The 24,796-nt window shown below is 38.2% G+C and overlaps 1 protein-coding gene across 15 annotated transcripts in view; it reads left to right on the top strand.

Moving 5' to 3' along the window:
• Window positions 1–24,796, top strand: part of PCNT (pericentrin) — a 103,731-nt gene that overhangs the window by 17,299 nt on the left and 61,636 nt on the right. For 11 of the 15 annotated variants that reach the window (XM_082313451.1, XM_082313443.1, XM_082313442.1 and 8 more), the window contains exons 8-24: window positions 84–176; window positions 390–566; window positions 1,604–1,859; window positions 3,774–3,832; window positions 3,985–4,159; window positions 5,662–5,798; window positions 6,328–6,439; window positions 8,159–8,191; window positions 10,132–10,396; window positions 10,673–10,760; window positions 12,025–12,241; window positions 13,659–13,897; window positions 15,822–16,297; window positions 17,852–18,428; window positions 19,556–19,789; window positions 21,493–21,657; window positions 24,339–24,485. In XM_082313451.1, the coding sequence (XP_082169577.1) occupies window positions 84–176; window positions 390–566; window positions 1,604–1,859; window positions 3,774–3,832; window positions 3,985–4,159; window positions 5,662–5,798; window positions 6,328–6,439; window positions 8,159–8,191; window positions 10,132–10,396; window positions 10,673–10,760; window positions 12,025–12,241; window positions 13,659–13,897; window positions 15,822–16,297; window positions 17,852–18,428; window positions 19,556–19,789; window positions 21,493–21,657; window positions 24,339–24,485 (3,450 nt within the window). The remainder of the gene's footprint in view (window positions 1–83; window positions 177–389; window positions 567–1,603; window positions 1,860–3,773; window positions 3,833–3,984; window positions 4,160–5,661; window positions 5,799–6,327; window positions 6,440–8,158; window positions 8,192–10,131; window positions 10,397–10,672; window positions 10,761–12,024; window positions 12,242–13,658; window positions 13,898–15,821; window positions 16,298–17,851; window positions 18,429–19,555; window positions 19,790–21,492; window positions 21,658–24,338; window positions 24,486–24,796) is intronic. The other 4 variants (XM_082313444.1, XM_082313452.1, XM_082313449.1 and 1 more) reach the window with 2 other exon arrangements.

Raw genomic sequence — 24,796 nt, 5'->3', positions numbered from 1 at the left:
AGGAAACCCTGATAACAGCAGGAGTCTTGGGATTTCAGAATGCTTACGGTAGTAATTGCAAATGTCTGTATGCCTGTTTTCAGATAGAAGAATTAAATGCTGAAATAAAAGATAAAGTGGAAAATCAGCAGAAGTTGGAAGAAGAAAGAAAGGAACAGATTGCTTTAATAAAAAAGGTAAATTCTGTAATTGGGTTTATTTCAGAAAAATGAACTCATTTTGTGTTGTTTGTCATTAAAATGTTTATACTGCCTAAGAGACCCAAAAACCTATTAATTGTTTTTTCCATGGTGTCTTTGATTTGGCGTCAGGAGGAGGGGAGAATTCTGGCTCAATAATTTATTAGGGGGCTAACTAACCATATTTTGAAGAAAGCTGTTTCTCTGCAGGTGCATGAACGAGAGCATGATCGTGAAATCTCTGAGCTGATTACTAAACATGAAGAGGAAATGGAGAACCTCCGTGCTGAACTAAAGAAAGAACAGCAGCACCTGTTGGATGAACTTCGGCAGCAAATGGCAGCCACACACAAAGCGGAGATTGAGCAAGCTCAGCTCCAATCGCAGGTAAATAAAGAAACACAGTAATTACTGTAGTGGTTACCTGGCTGTTGCAAAGAGAAAGCTCCTTGATTTCTGCGCATACTATGCGTTCTCTTCTATGTAGTGCTGCAATTGAAGAATTAGGAGCGTTCCCTTGGTGGGTGGTAGTAGATATTTTCTACAGGAGTTCTCCAGGATCGTCACTGCAATTATATTTTTAACATTAATTCTGAAGAAAACTGGATGCTTAAATCGATGGGTTTAAAAAAAAAAAAGTCATTTTTCACATCTTGATAAGTTTAACAAAAATTAATAAAATTAATTAAAAATTATTTTAAAATGTAGAAAATATACTAAACTCCTCCCACTTATTAACTTTCCCACTAATGTAATTAGGAATGCTTTCGTGCTAAACTTGAGTATGTAAACCTGACTTTTTCCTCTAAATATTTACTGGGTTTTTGAACACTTCCACTAAGTGCAAAGTGGAAATGGAAAGAATACATCTAGTGTTAGGTCTAATTACAAGATGTTGGTGTACTGGTTAGTTTATCTAAGAATTGAAAAGTTTGGTTGGTCTATTTTAGCTGCCGTTTCTAACTGTTGGATATTCCTCACTTTTTTTATGAGGCATGGTGAATTTTATTTCCACTTTTCTAATACCACTTCAGAATTTTGCTTTTTAACAAATTATAACCAATAGCAAATCTGAGGAATTTTTGTAATAGACAGTGCGAGGTTGGGGTGAGCTTGTGTTCTGCTCTGATGACATTGTGAGGAAGTGGACAGATGCAAGGCATTGGATAGGAGATGAAGTTAAGAGACAGGTAAGGAAAGCCTTTTACTTCACACTGAAAATGTTATGCAAATCTCATTGCAACAAAAGTCAGCTTATTTTCAGGGTTCTGTCCCTTCCATGAAGAAACACTCTCCAAGTACAGAAAGGCAAAACTTAGATGTGTTTAACAGTTGAAAGCAATTGAAACTGAAACTGGTCATAAAAAAAAGTGAACACATTTCATTAGAGGGAAGGGAAAAATGCTTTTTCTTCTCCATTACAGACACTGCACGGCCTTGAATTGGAAGCTTTACGCCTAAGCTTAAATAATATGCACACCTCCCAGCTTGAGCTTACACAGTCAAACTTGAGGAAAGAAAAGGAAACTGCCCTTGTGGAACTACGGGAGATGCTCAATGATAAGCGTGCTCAAGAGATAGCAATTCTGCAAAGCCGCCATCAGCTGGAGTGGGAGAAGATTAAAGAACAGTGTCTGAAGGAAAAAGAAGACCTTAAGTCAAAGTATCAGCAAGAACTAGGTATTAAAATTGGGGAATAACGGACTAGAAATTGAAACCCCATCAGTATTTTTCTTCCTCCACAGGTTCCTGTCTTGGTGTAGAGCTGGCCTTTTAAGTGATGGCTGGTGTTGCCTTGAATAGGGACAGCGGCTAGACTGACATGTGGAGGAGTGCATGTGTTATATGTGAAAAGTTGTCCCAACCTAAGTTTAATTTTTCTTCAACTGTATGGGTGTTTCGCTGCTGCTTTTGTAAAATAGCACTATACTGAACTAGTTGCTTTCAAGAGGCATTACACAGAGGTCTCGTAAAGAATTTAATCAGTGCAAAGAGTAGAGCTCTTACCTCCTATGTTTCTTAAGGGTTTTTATTGCCCTAAGTCAGCACTGACTACTGTTGTGTTTCTGACGACATACGGATGTGCTTACTGGCTGGCCCTCTCAGTGGTTTCAAAAGGAGGATAAAGGAGTTGGAAAGGAACTGAAAGGCTTAGTGAGAACCTGCAGCTGGGTGTCCTTTGAGATGTGTTTGATATAAGATTGTATTTTGACATCATCAAGAGGAAAGCTGCACTTGATAGTACTGAAGTCCTGCTGATGGTGCTCTTGGCATTGTCTGGGATATTTGCCTCTTCCCAGATCAGGAGACCATTTCTGACCTGTATGGCAGAGCTTGAGGAATTTCTGGAGAAAGGTGAGGCCTGCAGCAATTCACTGAAGAAGTTCAGGAACCATTCTTTTAGTTGTTCTTCCCTGAGAGGAGGAGAATGTTTTAGGGCTCTGTCTTTTTGACCAGACAGTAGGAAACAATTTGTTACCACCAGTAATATAGTGAACTGGTGGCATGGTGGGATTTTGGAGCAGGAGAAGGTCTGGATGCAATTCTTAAGACCAGTGCTGTTTACATGCGTTTTGGCAATGTAACTTAATATGAATGTAACACTTAAGAGTGCATGAGAAGGAGAATCTGGAATCAGATCCCTGGTGGGGAGTTGTGGATACTGCTACCTGGGGTTCTTTTCAGGGAGATGATGATTGGGCGTGACTCGAGTCACTTGAGTACTGTGACACTGTCTTGTAACTTAGATGATATTTCTTCCTCTACTGGACCATTAGCTGGGTAGCTGGCACCATCTTAGTCTCGGAGTTCTCATTTCCCACTGAAAGACTTGAAATAAGGTTGTAAGCTAAGGCAACAGTACTTTGAAGTGTGGGAAGGGGATTGATAGGCCTTTACAGGGTTCTTGCAGATCAAGAAAGGCACTGAACAAGAAGTTGGAATGAATATAGGGAGGAGCTAGGAAGGAAGAAGCTGTTGGTGTCAGTGGTAATTGAGCAGATAATAGCATCTGTCTTGCAGTCTGTTTCCTAGGCATTTTTAGAAGAAATTTGAAGGGACTTTCCTACTTGCTGCTGCTGCCTGCTACTCTCTTGCTGTGTTTCTGGAGACAGAGATGATGCAAACACTTAATAGTGATGTGCAGTGAAACACTAGCATCTAAAATGACATTGATATACATTCAAATGCCTATCTTTAGGAATAAAGGTGTAGGGTTTTGGTTTGGTTTGGGTTTTTTGGGGTTGGTTGCTTTGTTTTGGGTTTGTTTGTTTGTGTTTGGTTGGTTGGTTGGTTTTTTTTGTTAGTATCGTGCTCTCTGTAGATTTAAGCAGGCTTTCCTATGCTAATTGAGCTGAACTTAACCTTCAGGGTTGTCTTTGCAGTTTTAACTGCTAGATGCCTATTTTCTAAAACGAAAGTGAATTACTGGGTTACAGCATAGCAGCAGATTTAGAACCCAGTACCTTACACTGCTGCATGCCTACCTATTTAAGCCCTGAGTTTGATGCTGAAAATGGTAATCCATATTCCTACTTGTTATTTAATCATAACATTTTATGTAAATTTATTAATAAGTAGTATTTTATTTCACAGTTGATCAAAGAAAGAAAATAGAATTGGAAATGGAAGAGACGCATATCCAGGCATTAGAGGTATAAATTCTGTTCTTCATACAAGAAAAAGTAAAACTAGAGCTAGTAGAATTCCCATGTCTACTACACATTTATTAGAGGACAAATGGGGGGGGGAATGTACTGATTTAATAAATATGTTTGTTTTAATAATGCACGTCTTGCTCTCTTAGACTCTCAAAAGAGACTGGCAATTGGAGTCTGAGATGCGTTTGAAAAGCACATGTGAAGAGCTGTCTAAAACACATCAGACTGAAATGATGGAACAGCAGAAAACTCTGGAAATGGAATTGGAAAAATTCAAAGCAGAGCTGGGGCTTCTTTCTCTTGAGAACGAACAGTGTAAAAGTAAGTGCTATGGTTTGGGAAGCAGTTGAACAATGGCAAAGCTAACTAAGTGTTTTTAGAACCTGTATGAAAAGCAAATACAAGATATATCCATGTACTCTTACTTAAAAACTGGGTCGATGGCACAGGGCTGTCTAGAAAACAGAACATAAATGAAAAATTGTTTAAAGACTAGTTAGCTGTGTTGTGTTTTGACTTCCACAGAATATGAGATGGGCTATGTTTTCCTTCAAGCATATTAAAGGGAGGTGCTGTTTTGCTTCCAGCTGAAAACTGGCTTTGGCAGTTACTGGATTAATCAAAATTCCAATTAATATTAATAGAAGCTTCTTCTAACAAAAAATTCAGGTTTGGACTATGAATAGTTAAAGCTTAATGGAACAGTAGCTTTTTAAAATACTGTCCTGGAAGTGATGTTTTTGAGACTGCTGTAATCATTAACTTGAAAAATGAAATCTCTATGTCTTTTGATGAGGTGCAGATAGGAGACAGGACTATGAAAAGTTTGTGTAGGTCTCAAAAATCTGGCACGTTTGTTGAGATAGTGGTTGACTGGCACAGTAGCATCAGATTTGCTGTCAGTGACGGCATGAAAAGGAGACATGAGTCATGGTGTACCATGAAGTGAAGAGAGAGAGCTAGTAGGGTTGCCTAGCCTGTGAGGCACTGTGCAGGTGAGACATGGGAAATAATGCTCTCTTCGAATAAATGGAAATGCAGTGTTAAGGGTACTGGATGATGCTGGCTGGCAGCAAGGCCAGGTTTGAGAAGTGAAGAGTACCCTTTTTGACCTGCTAAGGGCCAGGTGCTTTCACAGTGTTTGGCTTGCCTTTGGCTGCTGCGAGGACGTGTTGGTAGCAATGGCTTGTTCTTCCCAGCCTGCACTGGCTTTACTAGATTTCCCTGAGCCTGTATTGTTAAAGTCTGTTCTGTGAGGATAACGTGCATCTCTTGCAGCTCACTGTGGCTGAAATGTGGTCACTTGATTGCAGATTCTTTCTGGGCAGGTCAAGATTTGTTGACCAGATGAGGTAGTAGCAAGTCTACAGTGTTCAGAGAGTGCTCAGCGCTGAGGCAGAGTGTACTTGGCATGAGCTTTCCTAGTCATTCCTGTTCATCTCTTCTACTGCCTGCTGCTGAGTGTGGTTGTAGGAGAAATTCTGTATTTGTAGGCCATGAAGAAATGCTTGATCCAAGTACTTGTTCCAAGTATGTGTGCTTCTAGTTCGGGATGCTTGTTCGTGTATGCAGAGAGCAGATGCTCATCCCTCTGGCACTGCTGTTGGTTACGTCTTGGCTAACAGTGTGGGATGCAGAGACCTAGGAAGCACTGTGTGGAAATGTTTGACTTTCAAATAACTTACTATTCAAGTGTTTCTGTGATTTCCTGTAAGCTAACATTCTAGTCTAGAGCCATGCATTTCTATTTTAGTTGCACAAAAGTTGTACAGGTTATTCAGTAACCAAGATGGTGGTATAACAGAACTCATTTTTTATTTTAGTAAAATGTATAGAATTGGAGAAGCAACACCAGTTAGCCATTACAAAATTACAAGAACAGCTGCAGGCTGAACATAACCAACTCCTAGAAGATAGGAAGATGAAAAGCCAAGAAAAAGAGCAGAATCTTCAGAAAGAGGTAAATAATACCTCTTTATTCATTTCAAGTGGTTGATTGCTCTCTATATAACAAAAACTAGACCATATACTTATCATTTGGGTGACTTGTTTGTATTTAGGGATTTTATTGAAAAACTGAAATGCATCTCTCAAAGTAGGTAAATACTCTGGGATTTTCTGTAGGGGTTCAAAATCTTTTGAATGCAATTGCCTTTGTGCAATTTGGTGCCGTTCCTTCCTATGTATTTATATACTTAATTTTCTGGTTCTTGTGTTTCATTTTTACCTAGCTAATACTTTATTTTTGCTAGTGATGATAAATATGGCATCAGGAACAAATTCCTCTCTCTTAAAGGAGTGGGTCTAACAGTTAAGTGCTACTCAGTATCTCTGGTAGCCTGGGTCAGGAGCTGAGAGTCTGGTTGTCAGTAAGTGTTTCCACCTATTTCTGACAGAACTGTCTGTTGCATATAAAATAAGCAATTAGAACAAAATTGTTTTAAAAAGGTTGGTTGGCTTGGTTTTTTTTATTAACATGTCTTCCATAGCTGGAGAAACTCCAGGTCATGCATGAAGAACTCAAGACTCGGTCACAAGAAGAAATCAGGCAGCTTTGGTCTCAGCTTGACAGTACCCGAGCAAATCGGCAAGAGCTAAGTGGTATGTTCAGAACTGACGCATTTTATTTTTTGCTTCTTCTTCATATAGAAGTACACATTATTGACACAAAATACTTCTAATTGTGTACCAGAAAAACACTGGTAGGTCACAAAAGTGTCAGTGGGTTGTACCCTAGTGACTGGGTGTGTGACCTGTTTCTGAAGCAAGAGGTGAGTCAGTGTCAGATGACTAGTTGGTTCTGCAATGTCAAAAATCATGGTATGGCTGTAGGGACAAGTTCGCTCCTGTTGTTTTCCTTTCCCATCCCACTCTGTTCCTGCACTCTATAAAAATCTTTAATGGAAACCAAACATTTTTCATTGCAATGTCAAATTAAGTATAATGTAGTTAAAAAATGGAGAAAATGCTGGTCAATGCAATAACATGCTCCTATTTGTGTTCAGTATGGAAATGGGTATGAATTCAATTGAAAAAACTGTTAATTGAAGGTAGACAGTAATGATCACCACTTAGTTTATGATTCCAAGTGGTTTATTGTAGCTATGATACATTTTCTTTTATTTGCAGGTAATTAAGAGATCAGTCTTCTTAAAAAAAAAAAAAAAAAAAAAAAAAAAAAAAAAAAAAAAAAAAGGCAGAAATATTTTAACACTGTGTGATTAGGTTGTATCTTAAGGTAGAAATGGCTTTTTTCCCTTTCAGTTTTGAGCTCAATTAAATAAAATGCTTTTTCATTGACAGTCAAAATGGAGATTCACCATCTTCTGAAATACTTTTAAATATAGAAAAGCCCTGGGTTAAAGATATCTTGATTGTAAAAATAAAATAAAAACATTCAGGTGATACTTCTGAAATCAGAATAAATGATAATGTTCTTTCTGTAAGGCTAAAAATAACCTCCTTTTTCCATAACGATGCTTCTGTTTAAAAAATAAACAAATCGCCTAAACCTAAAAGCAAAAAATAAAGGAAAAACATTGTGTACAGCAATTAAACAGGAACAGTTTGGAGGTTTTTGTTGGTGTTTTTTTTTTTTTTTTAATTAGTCTTATATGTATGTGCATTAAACTTATGAAAAAATTCTAAAGCTTGAGACGAAATAATGACTGGCTGAAATCTGACATGGTATGCTTTATATATCTTAAGATACCTGTTTCAAGATTTAGGTGTATTAAAACAGTCAACTTTACAGTGTAGTGATTGGAGATGACGCACACTTTCAGTTAAAATGAAGTAGAAGGTGTCTCAGATGTGTGTGCGAAACAGATGTGTAATACACGAAGAAGACATTTTGGAAAAATAAAAAAGCTAGAGACCATGACGTTAACCTTGACTATGTGTGTGTTCACCTTGTATTGAGACTCTAACATTAGGTGGCGTTCTTTACTTCTGCTGGAGTAGTCGAAGCATATTACATTTGCCTTTTGTTTTAAATGCAACTTCAGATTTTCTAAATAATGTAACTGTAAACAGCTTTTGAAGTATAATAGGGTTTTGCGAGGGTGTTTTTTGTTGGTTTTTGTCATAAATTGAATAAATAATTTTTCTATCTAGTCAGACTTTACCTTGACTCTTTCAGATCTCTGTTTTGATATTACAGAATTATAGCAGATAGCATTTTATAGTATTTGCAGGAATTCTCATATTTCCTCTCTGTAGCCCTGATCTTTACTAACCTTTCAAATGTCGTTCCATGTTTCTAATCACTCACATTCCCATTCTTTGGACCCTTTCTGTTTCTTCTTCATCTTGCTTCAGATGGCGAGACCAGAATGCAAGCCCATGGTCCAGGTGAGGATATCTCTTTTGGTGTGTGAGATCTTAAAGGTGTTTTGTTTTACTCTGCTTTTCTTCACTTGAGTGGTCATTTGACAATGCATTTGGATTGGTTTGAGGACTCGTGGTGGTGGATTCAAAACATAGCAGCTGGATGATGGGATCGCTGCTCTAATGGAAGAGTGACATGCCTGTTCAAAACTGTTAAACACTTTTCTGGGTTAATTTTGTGCTGTCAGACTTTGGTGGTTAGGCAAAACCTACCTGTGCCAGATTGGACTTCCCTTGCCTATCTCATTGGTGGTGTTACTAGTCCCTGCTTGTCACTTGATTCCTCTGGTCCCTGTGCTTGGCAGCTGCTCCCTTTGGAAGCAGGCTTGATGTTGTGGTTTAACCCCAGCCAGCAACTTACCACCACAGAGCTGCTCACTCACTCCCTGCCGATGGGATGGGGGAGAGAATCGGAAGAGTAAAAGTGAGAAAACTCACGGGTTGAGATAAAGACAGTTTAATAGCTAAAGCAAAAGCCACGCGCACAAGCAAAACAAAGCAAGGAATTCATTCACTACTTCCCATGGGCAGGCAGGTGTTCAGCCATCCTCAGGAAAGCAGGGCTCCATCACACGTAACGGTTACTTGGGAAGACAAACACCATCACACCAAACATGTCCCCCCCCTTCCTTCTTCTTCCCTCAGCTTATATACTGAGCATGATGTCATATGGTATGGAATAGCCCTTTGGCCAGTCTGGGTCAGCTGTGCTGGCAATGCTCTGTCCCAGCTTCTTGTGCACCTGGCAGAGCATGGGAAGTTGAAAAGTCCTTGACTAGTATAAACGCTACTTAACACACTGATGTTTTAGTTGTTGCTATCATTATTCTCATCCTAAATCCAAAACACAGCACTATACTAGCTACTAAGAAGAAAATTTACTCTATTCCAGCTGAAACCAGGACACTTGAGCCATGTACATACTTTTCTTATTCTTTCTGTTTGCATGTTTGTTGTGAGAATTTTTCATGCCAAGTGTACCTTTTCTGGTTTGCTACACAAAACCACACTGTAACAATCGGCTGTGTTGCTTCCTGGGTGACATCCACTGTTTCCATAAATGTTTCTGAAGTTTCTCTTCTTGCATAGTGTAAGCAGATGCTTTTCTCCAAGTTCTTTCTTCTTTAAATGCAGTTTAAATGCGGTTCCATGTTCAGCTGATTTTCTTTTTTTCCTACCTTTTCACTTCCTGATACGTTAATGCTTCTTTAATACAGAATGTGGGGAAGAAAGCTCTCAAAGAGTTCATGAGCATGCTGCAATGCTGGCCATTGTCCTCATTCCCTGAAAGGAAGGTAGCTTGCTGAACCAGACTTGATTGCTGTTTTCTACTGCATTCTAACTTTTTTTTTGTTGTTGTTGGATAATTCTCTTTAATTCAATGAATTTAGCAGCTGCTTGAGCTCATGATGCCAAACCATCACTAAAGTAATCCAGAATTGATTTTACTTCTTCTTTATTGTGATTTTGTTTTTCTGCATAGTTTGTGCTAAAACTGGTTTTGTTTGTTGGGTGGTTTTCCCTGAAGCAAATTAAATGTTCTTGACTAAATTGTTGCTTCTGATTGCTACAACAAGCAGGTGTGAAGATTAAGCAGTATTGCAGGACTCTGCATGTCACTAGCCCAGACCTGAACCACAAGGAAAAGAGGAGGGCAAACAGTCTGCTGGTAGTTTTGATTCTTGTCATGAGGATGGTTTCTCTGCAGTGTAAATGGAGAATATGGTTTTACTGTTTTCTGAGGAAGGAATGTTTCATCTTTCAGAAGTTCATTTTCTGATGTAGCTTATGGGATAACATTTTACTGCTATCTCAACAATTAAAATATGGCTTATCTTCACAGAATGACTTAGCCTAAAGATATGTCCTTCTGAGTACTTGTGTTGGTTTTGCCTCCATTCCAGAGCTAAAAGAGCAGCTCCTGGCTCGTGCATCACGGGTGGAAGAAATAGAGCGTTTAAAACAAGAATTTGAACAGCAGCGTCAGCAAAGAAAAAGTGAGCATGAAACTGAATTGGAACAACTGAGACTTTATTTTGAAAAGAAGCTAAGAATTGCTGAAGAAAACTACAGAGAAGAATTGACTTTGCTGCATCAGAGACTGCAAGAACTGAAGGAATATTCACTGTCAGAGTTGGAAGTGAGTCAAGATCAAGCAGGGGACATCAGGTAATCTATTCTTTTTCCTTTCATCTCATGTTATGACAGCATGCTACCTTTTTTTTTTTTATATAAAAGATTACGTTAGCATCTGAATATGTTGGGATTGGGCATTAGGTGATTTGCACTTAGAAACACAGCAATGGAAGTCATGAGTGCGTAGGCCTGAGCCGTTGTTAGAGTTGCTCTGTGCCTACTTTCAGTACTACATTGTAAGTCGGCAAGTTCATTTAACTTAATTTGTGACACATGTTACAATCTTAAACTTTAAAACCCTTTTCTCAGTTCTTCTGTTGCAGTTTTTGAAAAGACTACTGAGAAAAAAAGAAGAGATACCCTTGGTCAGCTAAATCAACAGCTGGAACAACATCAGGTAGTATTTTTGATTTATTAAAGTTCATTACATGACCTGTATGAAAACTGATGTCTGTTTCTTAGCTCTTAACAAAGAAATAGTTAATTTGAGACATTTATTAAGGCTTAATTATTTTTGACAAGTATATTGTAAATTACCAACTTTAAATAGTTCTCAGATTGGCAGAACAGATGAAACGTGGTGTTCTGTAATTTTGTGTCCTCTGTTTGGGTTATCCCATGCCTAGTAAGGAGCTTATCAAAGCTCTTCCGCACAAGTACAGAATTCATGGTGTTTCTCTTCTCTATAGCTTCTGTAGTAATTGTGTCTTTTATTGCTGTATGTTCTCTTCAAGTGGAGATGCTAATTTGGTCCCTCTTCTATTTATGCACCTATTTTCATGTACCTTGTTGTAATTGAAGATCTTGACTTCTTTGCTCAACTTATTTGAAGTTGACTAAGAGTTTCAAAAAGGAATTTTCTTTTTTTTTTGGCTTTAGATTTTTACTTTTTAAACTAATTATAATTTTTTTTTTTTTTTTTTACTGAGGAAATGACAAGCAGACAAGACATACACAGGATAGCATGAGCTCAATTTCATTAGTAAATCACACAAAAAACGTGAGAGTTATAAATGAGAAATGTATGCATCATGCCTCTTTTCTTGCTGCTATTTGTTACCTAGCTGAGTATGAAACTGCATTCATAGTTTATTACTTCTGAGTTCTGTGGCATGTAGAGGGGGATCTCTTCAGTGTTGAGAGTTGATAGTTTCTCTACCCAGATGCATGTGGGAATTCCCCCTCTATTATACTTTCAAATGGCTCCTGAAACTCAGATCTGCCTTGTGGCATGATTCCAGAGTGTATCTACTTTTTTTTTTTTTTTTTTTTTTAAACGCAAAAGGTTCTAATATACTGATTTTTTTTTTTTGAGACTATTTTGTTCTTCCTCACCCTGTTTTCCTATTCGAAGTACACTATGACAGCACTTAGGGACATGGTTTAGTGGTGGGCTTGGCAGTGTTAGGTTTACAGTTGGACTTGATGATTAGGTGTTTTCCAACCTAAATGATTGTATGATTCTACTTTGAGGGGCTCCGCCACTCTAGTAGCATATGGCATGGTAGGAACGGAGCAAAACCAGCAGGGTTTTTGAAAACCAGATACATACATGTCGAGCAGGTGCATTATAGCGTAATTCATGTAGTGCTCTCATCTAAAGATTCTCGGCATGGTTTCTTCGAAGCTGAAGATGTCTTTCTAACCCATTTCTTACGTAGGAAGAACTTGCCTGTTTGCAGGTACAACTTAAAGAACAACACAGGCATGAATTAGACTCCTTAAGGTCTTCCCTTGCACTTCAATATAAGGAGGACCTAATGAAAATGAAGATGGATCTGTCAGACAAATATATAACAGAAATTGAGGAAATGAAAAAAAAGCATTGTTTAGAACTTGAGCAGCTCCGTGCCCGACTTTCAGAAGAACATATTAAAGGTAAGATGAGCTGGCAGGCTAGGAAGTAAAATGGTAAGCTTCTTGTGTGGCTTATATTTTTCTTTTAAATATTTGAAGGCTTATCTGAAGAAGTTTACTATAAACTATAGGGAACGCTTAACATGTGTTAATCCCTGGCATTGACCACTTTGCTTTTTGACTTTTATGGGCATGTTGAGTTGCACTTCCAAAGATGTGGTGACCTCAAGTTGATTATTCTGTAATAAAACCTACTACAACTGCAGAGCAGTTGCTAAAAGGAGTTGATCAGGTTTCCATTCTTGATGCCTAGAAGGGCACTGTCAATTCCTGAATTAATATTTATTTGAAAATTTGTTAGTGTTTTCTGTCAGCTATGTTAAATGTCTCTTGTATTTGCATGAAATAGGTCAGTTCTCACTCTTCCATAGAGTAGACCCACTTCTGTTCTATGTTCCATGTCTCTTTTACCTGTGTTCCTTTTGTGGGTTTGATAGTGCTCTGCTCATTTAATGTTAATATTTCTTTTTCCTCCCATGTTTGCCAACTAGTTGGCATACATATTAGGATGAATTTTTTGAACAAAGAGGAAAGTGTTTATGGGGAGCAGCATTTGTAATAGGTATCTTTTGCTGTAGGGTTCAGGTGAAAGTTCCTCATGGCTAAATTTAATGAGACTTCCTATGTGATCATGGGTTTATGCAGTTTCTTAACAGTTGCTGCTTTTCTTGGAATTGTAATTTATAGAAATATACTGCCTTGTACTGGTTCAATATGAAATGCATATATTGTTGAGGTGCAGATAAGGGATCATGGCAGATCTTGTATCTGCAACCTCTTTCTGGGAGCACAGTATGATACACAAATATTTGAACTCATCATCCATAACTTACAGTTAGCTGTATAACATATATGGCTATAACTATATTCTGCTGTATGTTGGTTAAAAGGATCAGTACAACTTTTTTTAATTCGCAGTTACATTTGTTATCTTCATTTATTTAGTTTTAATACTAGACAGTATATCAAAACTGCTTAAATTAGACTGTTCAGAGATTTGTCCCATCTGCTTTTTCGGTAGATGCCTTATCTCTTCTTTTGCACTTACTATTTACATAAAACTTGCCTAAATCTGCTATTACATTGTCCAAAAAGAAAGTCGGCCTCTGTGGCTGTTGCTGATAGGAGGGAGGTCCTGCCACAGGTTTCATGATCCTTCCCCATTATTCTGTGTGTGTTGAAACTGATGGATTTCGTAGGTGGTGATAAAGTGGAACAGAGTACAAAAATCATCCTGATAAGGGATTCTTGTTGGTCTGTAGTTAGTATGGCTACTGATAAACTGCACAGCTGACAACATTCAGCTTTATTTCTGTGCCTTAATAGGACCTGTTAAAAGAAAATAAATTCCAGAATGTCTTTGTTTTTTTCTTTTCAGAAATCACCAAGCTGCGCCTACAGAGTGCTCAAGATGCAGCACGTCAGGTTGAAATGGAGGTGGCTGAGCAAGTGTCTGTGCTAGAGGAAGAGCACAAAGCTAAGCTCTCTCTCCTCGACTCTGAGAAACGACGTATTGCAGAGCTTTTGGAAGAAATAAAGCATTTAAAGGAAGAGATTACTAAACAGAAAGATTTTTCTGTGCAGAATGAAAAGCATCTGAAAGAGGAAATGGAAAAGGTAATTTGTATTACAGTTTTGTTTTGTATAGAGTTGGGCAAGCTCAGATCTGTTGGGAAGGCCAAGGGAGATAGAAGCAGCACTTATCTTTAAATGTGCCTGTTTAGTGATAGTAGCTTCAGCTTTAAATGGACTTGCATGGATACACACAAATATTGGAGTAGGAGTCTGAAGTTCAGAGCACTTTAGTGTTAAATGCTTAGTTTCTCTGCAGGTGAACTTTTCTTTAAGAGCACAGATAGTGTGGGAAGGCAGGTGCTTCAAGGGTTGATCCAGTCCACCTTTTATATTGACGTGGGTCAAGCATACGTATACCACTCCAGTACAGGCAAGTACAAAAGATCCCCATCCTGAACATCTCCCTGCAGCACATCGTAGTGTCCTGGTGCAAAAGTAACACGGTGCACTTGCATACTGTCACATGGTAATTCAGTGGGAGGCCCTGTGGCAGATGAAAAAAGCCCTTCTGCTGAATGGGTCCCCTTTAAGAAATTTCTGGTTTTGATAGGGCTGTCTTTTGAAGCTGAAATAACTTTTCAGACCATTTTTTGAGGCAACAAGAAAGAATCAGACAACAGATTTCTGCTTTTGCTTTGCTTTGGTGTAGCTCTTATACCTTCACTATCAAAGTCTTAGAGCTGAAAGAATCATATCTGGCACCTTCCCTCTTACCTGTTAAATCAGCTGTCCCATGAGAGGATAAACTTAGATTGGATGTTAAGTCATTGCTTAGTTTGTTCTGATATTTGAATGCTTATGAGAATTAGATGGATGAAGCTCTCATTTCTCAAGTCCTCCTTTCCTCCCTTTTTAAAGAGCGATAGGTATGTGTATCCTTTTCTAGACTTAAAAACTGGTGGAGAAGGCCAGAGAAAACAGTTGCAGACTGTTTGTAGATAACATGGAGACTCAGCTGAAGCTTCTAATAGTGAAGTTTTCAGTACTGCTAGTTTACTCCTGCCACTTGCAGTATCTTGTTTGTGGCACTGCTGGCTGGGTAAAAGATAAGCATATACAGAATGCAGTGTTTGAAATAAGCCTGTACCGCATGCATCTGGAAATACATACTTCGTTTGCCTTGTGGTGTCTCGCTCTCAGAAACAGAGTGAACCAATTTCCTCAATTGCCTCTCTATTTCCAGTGCCCTGCTTTACCACCCCAAGTTTTCATGGATTGTGTTAATCAAAATCTGGGTTTTTTGCGTTTCTCTTCTGCCTCTTCATTTAGGTTGTAGCATAAATAAATGCTTAAATATTTGTTCAAACCAAACCTTCCAAGTGAAAACTGAAGAGTAAACTTCATACTGATGCTCCTATGTGATCTCTTATTAGCTTTTAATTTTCTTTAAGAGGTGACCCTGTTTCCTTAGTTTAGTATTTATTTGTTTACCTCTAGTGTATTTTTAGTGTCTCTTTTTTTCCTTTTGTCATTGAGCAACCATTTGGCACTTTGGCTTATGCTTTTATGCTACATGCTTTTTATGTTGCTTTTATGCTATGTATGAGATAATGGTCTTGGACACTGCATATAAAATACCACTGGAACATATAAGGAGAGGAGAGGTTTAAATGAGATTTTTTTTTTTTTTTTAATCATGCCCAATATAAATATCTAGCATAGCTTTATAAGTCAAACTCCTGAAATGAAGAAAAGTGGCCCCAAGAGAAAACAACATAGAGTACCATATTAATTCTAGAATTTTCCTTTAATTTTTTCTTATCTTCCTCACTCCAATTAATTCTTAATAGTGCATTGAATTCAAGTACCTATAAATTGACATTTCAACCTTACTTTTATTTGGAAGGGTGACTTCACTGCAAGAATTGAATGTCTCCAAGACCTTAAATGCCTGAGAAGGTTCACTTCACACACTTCAGTTTTTGGTTTTGTTATTCTATGTGTTTTTTAATAACTGTGTTCACAGATAAAATATAAAATTGCTGAGGATCACAAGAATAAATTAAGAGAAGCCAGAGAAGAATTCCAGAAAATGGAGACTATGTACAAAGAAAAAGAGAAGAAATGGAAATGTGAAAGCGAGGACCAGAGAATCCAAGCAGAAGAGAAGTTATCATTGTTGTGTATAGAACTGCAAAATAAAGCAGAATATGAGAAGCAGAATTTACAAAAGGAATTTGAACTTCGTGAAGCTGAAATGAATCAGCTTCAAGATCACCAGGCTGCCAAAATTCTAGAATTGGAAAAGTTGGTAAAAGAGCAGCAAAACAACTTGCAGCAACTAGAGGACAGCCTTGCAAGTGCACAGGCCATGCAGAAATCTCAGGAGCAATATGACAGTGACCTGCAGGCAGCCAAAGCGTGCATGGCAAAAGAAATGGAAAAGGCCACACTTTGTCTGCAGGAAGAATGTGCACTGAAACTTATGGAAGCACAAAACAAGTAAGTCCTCAGTATTTGAGCGCTTTCACTTACCAGTTCAGTCATTGTTATTGCTACTTTTTCTTATTTTAAACTTAATGAGTCGTAGTGATGTAGGTTTGTCACTTGATGGCACCAGCTATTTATCGAACATATATATAAGTATACATGCTCCTTTTCCGGGTTAAGTAAAGGTGGCCCGTCCACCTTGGCAAAAGCCAGGAATTAAGTGTCACAGATGGTAAATTTAGAATATGGCGCGTCATGATCAGAGTTCCTTATAGTCCCAACATACTATATCCTATATCTACTAAATCAGCCCTCGACACAAGCTCCTGCCGCGATGGCTTCTCTCTTTTTCTCCGAGGGGTCTGGCTCTCACCTCTACAGATAGAATCAATTTATTGACAGTCAGTATAACAATAAATACAATCCTTATATATGTAAAGCTTACTCTCCCAAGGAACAGTAATGCTATCCATTACAGTTTACTATAGAATTTTGTTTCATGTAAATGCATTTAATCTAGTCTAGCAAATCAAATGAAGTGTAGTCAAGTTCTACCTGTTACAGTTAAGAATACAACACCCAGCTAAAAATCATATACTAGCCTTGAAGAGGGGAAGTGTTACAGGACATGTAAGTGGAAAAATTCTCTAAATTTTTTCAAGTGTTTTCAAACAATTCAAATTAATTTGAACAAGTTTTTCCTGTTGAATGAAGCTTGTGTTATCTTCTGAATGCTGAGGTTGATGGGCTGCATATGATATTCTTCAGTTCTGGTTAGACATGAAGGTTTTAACTGCTCGGTTTTTCCTCCCCTTCCTACCTGCATTGTTTGTGTTTTGTGTTTGCATGCATTGCTTCAGATTTATCCCTTCTTTCCTCCCCAAACATAGAACAAGACTGGGGAAATAATTACAGTAAGAAAACGCTGAAAGCAAGAACATAGCCTTTAAATAACCAATAACTTTTTAATTATTGGTGTCTGTATCCAAAAATACTATAGTTAATGATTACAGTAAATTGCAGCATTTCAGATACTAAATCTTCTGCATCAAGCTTTAAGCAGACCTCAGAGAGCTGAGATGAGTTTGGAGGAGCCCCCAAGTATCCCACATACACTTCCACAATGGTTTTATATCTTAGGCTTAACCAGATGTTTTTAGAGATGTTTCTTATGACAGTTTGCTTACTTGCAGACAACACATTGGAGATCTAGACAATGTATATACTATGTCCTAGATGCTCTCATATGGCAGTATTTTCTCAGAGAACAATATTTCTATGTTGCTCTGTATTAGTGAGTAATTTAATAGGGGTTCCAGTCTACCTAGTAATAACTGGATACCACCAAGTGACATTGCATAAACCTTTAATTATGTGGCTATGAAATCATCTTTGTGGCTTGCTTTGAATTAGTTCTGTATTTGAAACATAAAGAAAAATTTGTGGAGGCTAAGTACAGCCTACTTATTTTTCTTTGATTTTTATTTATTATTTCAATGTTTTTAAAAAAAAAAAAAACAGTGTCTTTTTGACAATATTCTCTTAACTTTCTTGGAAATAACACAGGTTTATGGAGGAACACAAAGCTATGACTCAGAAATTCACAACTGAGCAAGAGATTCTTCTCCAAGAGCTGAAAAAGAAACATGTTGATGAGCTGGAACTCCAAAGTCAGCAGTTACAGGAGAAGCATAAGCAGCAAATTTTGTCTCTTACAGCTGAGTTTCAGACAAAGCACCAAGCTGAAATTGAGATACTTAAATCTACACTAGAAAGCAAACAGCAGATTCAGCTTGAAGCTTGTGTTGCTGAACTACAGACAAAGCATCAGGCACAAATTGATGAGCTGGAGGCTAAACACTTATCAAATCTGGATTCCTTGGAGTCATCCTACCTATCTGAAATTCAGAATATAAGAGATGAACACAGTCAGGCTCTTGAGAAGCTCCAGCTGCAGCACACAGAACAGCTCCATGAAAAAGATAAAATGGATCAAGCTCGCTTGGTTCAGGAGATAGAGACATTGAAATTAAAGCACGATGAAGAACTTCAGCTTTCCCAAAATAATTTGAAAATTGAGCTAGCTGCTGTTCATATGGAAAAACTTAAAGCCGTGGCTGTTGAAGCAGAAGAAGCTCATAAGGTGAGTCAGAAAGAAAACTTAGTATAGAAGGTAAAATTTCATGGTACATTGTGTGGGATCGCCTCTTCCCTTGTTCTTGGGATGTATTTCTGCAACCTCCTTTGTGCTAGCACTAACACTTGTGTGTGGCCGTATTGTGAGCTGAAATAGGAAACTGAAAATTAAGTCCATCTGTCACTTCCCCCCCAAATGCTCAGACTAATGAGTTTTCTGTCTCAGCGTGTGGAAAAGGTACAAACGAAGTAAATATTTTTAACATTATTCAGATTGGAGGGTCTCCATTCTGTGGCTTAGAGCTTTTCTGCCTGATAGAGTTACGATGTAATTCTTCAGAAGCGATTAGAACAAAGTAAATGTAATTCTGTAGGTTAAGCTACATCTCTAGGAATCCAAATATCCTCCCTAGTGGCATAGTCTTGAGGAGAAGAATAGAAGAAAGGTATCTCTAAAGGTCCCAGATGGGATTTTGGGAGCAGGTTGCGGGCGAGTGGACCTTGCCTTAGGGCCTTTAACAGTCGTCCATAGCTTTACTCTTGATAGGGCAGAGGTATGAGCTCTTTTAGAGTTCAGATGGGTAAAAAAATGTTCCCAAGACATCTCCAAGTCAAAGAGGTAAGAAGGCTTAGCTTGTTGCTAAAACTTCAGAGCCTTTCAGAGAGAGATGTACTGTTTTTCAGACTTGTCTGTCACCATGCCCGCTTCCCAAAATTATGATTGTATGTTGTTTTTGTGCCCACAAAGGCTAAGAGGAAGATCTTGTGCGAGGAAAGGTGGGTATTTTTCTTCTGTCCTATCTTTGCTAACTAATCTTAAATCTGCATTTTAATTGTTCTTGAGCGTAAAGAACTTCAAAAAGCAAAAGCTGAAGATTGTGCTGATGGGGAGTGCTGTCACAGATAAGAGGAAAAAGTAGGGGATTTACAAAACTTTACTAGATAGGAAAAAAAAACCATTTCAGTTACATAGTGTGTATATGTAATATGTATGTGTGCTCATCATACATGAGGCAATATTGTTTGTGTTTACTTAAAAAGCTTTGATACAGCAGGACATGTGCCTTACAAATGGGTTACAGAAATATTTGTACTTACTTTGTTCTCCCCTTTTTTTAATTAATGCTTACACAGGATGACTTGAACACAGCTCTTCAAAATCAAAGGAAGCTGCTGGAAGAAGAAAAACGTCTGGCCCTGGATATATTACGTGGGGAAGTATTACATATGGAGGAAAAGCATAGAAAAGCACTCCAAGAACTTCAGGATCTTCATGAGGCAGAAATTAAGAAACACAAGGAAGAATACTCCAGGGAGCTGGAAAAAGAACTGGGGAAACTAAAAGCGCAGCATGAACATGAGCAAGAGGTCAGAATGTTGCTAATACCTAAACCCAAAATAATCCATACTTTAACATAAAGTAAACTCAGTTTTATTAACCTCAAAAGTAAGGCTGTATATCTAGATGCTTTTTGGATTTTTTTTTTTTAATAGTGCCAGTAGATAAGAGGAGACAAAGTTAACATTTTTAAGCCTTACTTTATCTAAAAGGACTTAAAAGAATTCAGATATGTATATTTTCCTGAATTTTTAAAATATAAATCCATGTTTGCAGTGCTGTCTTTACTGGGGAGTGGGGAAGGAAGTGGGCTTGCTTTCTTCTGAGGTCCTGCTGTATTTAATTCAAAATGTTAAAGCTGCCATTTTGATGCAAAACTAATAGGTAAGAAATTAGGTCATTAACAGTTTGTGGAAAGTAACTGCTCACTTCAAGCTTTTATAAGTGAACAATCTTTACTAATGTTGATTTCTTCTTTTTTTTAGAGAAATTGTAGTAGGTAATACTTTTTCCAAATGTTTTGTCAGTGAGGTTTGGAAATCTTCTTAGTTCCCCTTAAATCTTTACCATTTCTTCTTGTTGGGAATGTTTATGTGTAAGCTTGATGATGTTTACTTTCATAATGAAGGCTGAAAATTTTATTATCTACACTAAGTTCTCTTTAAACATTGAAATGGAATAAGATCTTCTACTTATTTGGTGTTTTATACAATCTGACTTCTGTTGATGCAAGCAGCCACAAGTGATCAAGACGTTTCACTTTTCTATATTATTACATTCATATATTGGGAGAAGTCACAAACAAAATAAGCTTTATCCAGCTATAACCAAACAACATATGTTATGTTAAAATGTAACTTACTTTTCCTTTTTAACTTACTAATTTGAAAATTGGATAGCGTGCCAAATAACTCCCTAATCACTGGTGCACTGTTGTATTACTTGGTGTACCTCACAAAAAACACGTAGGTTTGAGGAGATTCCCCTGTGTTCTTTTGGACTGTCAGGCTGTAGAGCTGGTAGTGGTTTCTAGCTGGCTCTTTACTTTTGGAAGAATAGCTTGCCTGGGAAGTTAGTTTTGTTAGTTTTGTGGGAAGTTCTCACAATTACTAAATTTTTAAGCCCTTCATCCTAAAAAAAGGATTTCTGTCTATTCTGATGACTACAGTGACTCTTCTTAGAGAGAGGATAATAGAAAGAAAAAACAAACAAACAAACAATAAAACCAAACTAACAAAAAAAACCCAAATCTTTCTCTGATATTTTTGATGGACTACTTTGTTGTGTCTCAGAGGATAATTGCATTAAATATAGCTGCATGATGTTTAATCCCGTTTGAACAAGAGAAATTGCATCTTAAACAAAATATGCTCTCCCTGTGTTTCTCTCCCCCTCTTTCTTCCTTATTTCTTTGAATTTCTTTTAGACGAATGTCTGTTGGAAAGAACACATAGGGAGTACTCTGTTGGTCTGACCTGATGGTCTCATGAATACAGGAGACACTTGGTACTTAATGTCATATTGCTTATTATCTATTTTTATCAACCTGTTTTTTTCCTATAGTCAGCATGATGAGAGATAGCAGCTCTGTATGGCCTTGAGGATTGGAGAGAACTATTGGTTTTTACTCCTCAGAATTTGGCTGAGCTTGATGGCTTTGGGTTTTTTGGGTTTTATTTTTTCCTTAATTACAACACTATTGCTAAAATATTTTATATTACTTTGTCTGCAGGTGTATGCTTCTGCATCAGCATCTGAAGTAGAAACTCTGCGGACAGCTCTTCTGGCTCAGTTTGAGGAGGTAAAATTGAAGCAGCAACTTCAGTTCCAGGAAGAGATTGAGCTGCTGAAATGTCAGTCAGAGGTACTGCTTGAACAGCAGATTGCACAGCTGAAGGTAGGGTCTGATTAAAATGAACTACAGAGCATGCACTGGTAGAGTGTTTTTTCTGGAAAAGAACAGTTGGTATACATTTTTGTTCTTCAGCCATATGACTTTAAAAAGACAATCTGAGTTAGATCTCTTCCTTGCTTACAGTGTTAGAACTAGAAAAGCAGTATTGAAAACAATGCAGTGTTCTGTAAGCAGTCATGGTATTTACTACAGGGTTGTCTTAAAATCCTGAATTGGATGTGGTGTCCTTCAAACAAAACCAAAAAAATCAGTGGAATGTATTTGCTCCAAGCAACAGTCCTTGCGTACATTTATGTTCACTTTGTTATTTGAAACTTTTTCTTGGTGTCTGCAGAGACCAAGCCTTTGGCCTATCATCCCTTGTCTACTGTGCTTGTGTATATGTGGCAACAAAAATTCAGTGTTATGTAAGCTTTTACCAAGTGTGTGATGGCAGTGAGCACTTTGTGCATGAGATTTTTTTGCAGTTGTTCTTAATTTCTGCTTTCTTGGGCTCATCATTTGAGTTCCAAACTTTCATCTTGATGAGCATCTTCAAGATGCTTATCCCTGAAAATTATCTTTGTTTGGCCTAGTGCACAATGTAGTAATCGCCTATCATCTTCTAAGCCTTGTGCAAAATGTCTTCATTGGTTAGGTGACAAGCACGTGTAGAGCTATTAAATGAATTATTAGCTATTAAATGAAAGACATGTCCTGTGTCAGAAGAGAGAGGGAGACTCACCAACACACTGGGAGCAGTGCTTACATTCATTTCAGTGTTATCACTGAACTGAGCATGTGTTGAGCTCAACTTGTTGAGCACAAATAATTTAGATTAGATGAACTACTATCTGCTTATTTGCTTCTCCTTGGGAAATTGCAACACATCCTTACTGTTCCTGTCAGTGCTCCAACCTGAGGTGGGACTCTTCCTAACAGTCATTCTTTGACCTCTCTCCATCTGGTGCAGCTGTCTTTTGAAACAGAGGATACAAGTATATCCTGAAAAGCTGCTGGAGGTATAGTTGGCATTGCTGTCCTCAGCTGAACCCCAGTCTTTAGTCCATAGAATCTGGGACTGGACTGACTGTTATGTATATACCCCAGAAGTCATGCCTGCTTTTCTCTCTCTTGTGTTGCCTAGGTGCTTTAGTTACCGAGTATAGCATCTGGGACACCAGAAACCCCTCTCTTAATTGAAATTTTGGTAGGGGTAATTCTACTGCTAGTACAGATGTCTCTGTTTATTGGTTTTGTTTTGTTTTGTTTTTTTTGTCTCATTACCTTGATGACTGGTGTCTTATCCCAGAAGAGACAGACTGGATCTCTTTGCAATGTCAGGCTGAGCTGCGTCATGGTCTGATACAGGTTCTTCCAATGAGCCTTCCCCTACCTGCTTCCCTCATGCTCATTTATGGGGCTGTCTTCATGCCAGCCAGTTTCCTTGCTTTCTTCCCTCCGTCTCCCCTAGCAGATTTTAGGTATTCAGACTTCCTTTCTACAGTCTGGCATAGTCTTTTAGTGGATGCACTGCTTCTCAGAAGAATTGACAGGCTGTTTCAGAGACTTTGTCCACAAGTTACTGTACTGGTTGAGGAAAGTCCTCATACTCCTTTGTTCATTTTTATCTTGCTAACTGCTAAGTGCTCTGCTGTTTGAGTCTATAATTCTGTGCAGACTTGGCTCTTCTACCTTGCTGTGCCTCATGGATTCTGGGTAGGAGTTGGTATTGTTATTGCCCAAGTGCCAGCATTGGTCTTGATCTTGGCTATGATGACAGACCTTATGGTCTCATTGAGCAGCAAGCAGTCCTCACCCGAGGAGCTGGTGATGAATGGGTTATTCTACTCAGTGCAAGGACTGGCTGAGTCTTCCGCAAAGGATCCAGGACAGCTCAGGTGACTACACATGTTCTGCTCTGAAGTCTTATTTCATGCCCTGGGGAAAAATTGTTTTCTTGACTTACCAATAAAAACAGGGAGCTATCACCTTGGAGTGTATTGGTTTTCATAGATCAAATTACATGAGGCTTTTTTATACTGTGACCAGGAAGACTTATTTCCCAGTTGCGGTGTTGCAGAAACAATTACTTCCTTTTCGCCTCTTTGGGAAGGGATCCCAGGACCTTGTTTCACCTCCCTTATTTGCCAATGCAGCAGTGGGGGTTGTCTAATAATCTCTTCCTTTAAGAGTGCTTTAGAGTACTCTGAGGTGAGGTCCACTTTAATAGCTTCTAGATCATTTAGCCATGTAAATCTACCTTGTAGATTTTCAGTTTGTTCTGGTAAATCACTCCTCCTGTGTGGAACTCAGTACTATGCATGTTGTACTACTTGCAGTTGCTGAAAGTGGCTTCTGTCCATCTCTGTCTCAACTTGTCCATCTGTTTTCTGGTCCTCATCACTATCTCAGCAGTCTGAAATGACCCAGGTCTCAGTGGGCACATTCAGATAGTTCATTTACCTACTTAACTATTTTCAAATCATAGTTTTGGCATAATTTTGTTGATTGGGGGTGTTAACTATGTAAGTTACTCCTAGTTAATCTGAGAGGTAAGGTGTGCACATTTAAAGGGGAAAAAAAAAAGGGGGACGGGGGAGCGTTTGGTTGTGGGGTTTTTGGGGTGTTTCTTCCCCCCCCCCCCCCCCCGCTGTAAATCAAACTATATCTGACTTATGCAGGACGAATTTGAAGCTGAAAAAAAGGCATCACTACATGACAAGGAGCAGATGTTGATTCAGGAGAGGGAGAAGGCACAGGCTGCTCACCAAAAGGAGCAAGAGAAGTTATCAGCCCAGCTGCAGGAAAAAGCAGTAATAATTATCCAGGTGCGTGGAAAATATTTTAAACCTAGATTTTACATACGCTTTTGTGGTTGTATTTTAGCACAGTGCTCTCACCTTTCTCAAGATGTATATAGAGGGACTGTGTGTATAATTCTTGTGATCACTAATTTTCGAGGTGTAATGTGTGATGGGCTCTGTCTCTTAGTTCAAGTGCTACAGCAGTAACATGGAAATTGAAACTGGGTATCAGCTTGAAAACTGGTCTTCAGCCATTTCTCAGGGAGATTAACACTGCTTTATAAAAGAAGGTTGGATGTTTGCCTTTTTGTTGTCTATGTATTGATGCCATCCGT

The sequence above is a fragment of the Platalea leucorodia genome (assembly GCF_965183815.1).
Source record: "Platalea leucorodia genome assembly, chromosome: 5".
NCBI lineage: Eukaryota > Metazoa > Chordata > Aves > Pelecaniformes > Threskiornithidae > Platalea > Platalea leucorodia.
The sequence above is the reverse complement of the archived record's forward strand: the minus strand, read 5'-3'. Positions and strand labels throughout refer to the sequence as shown.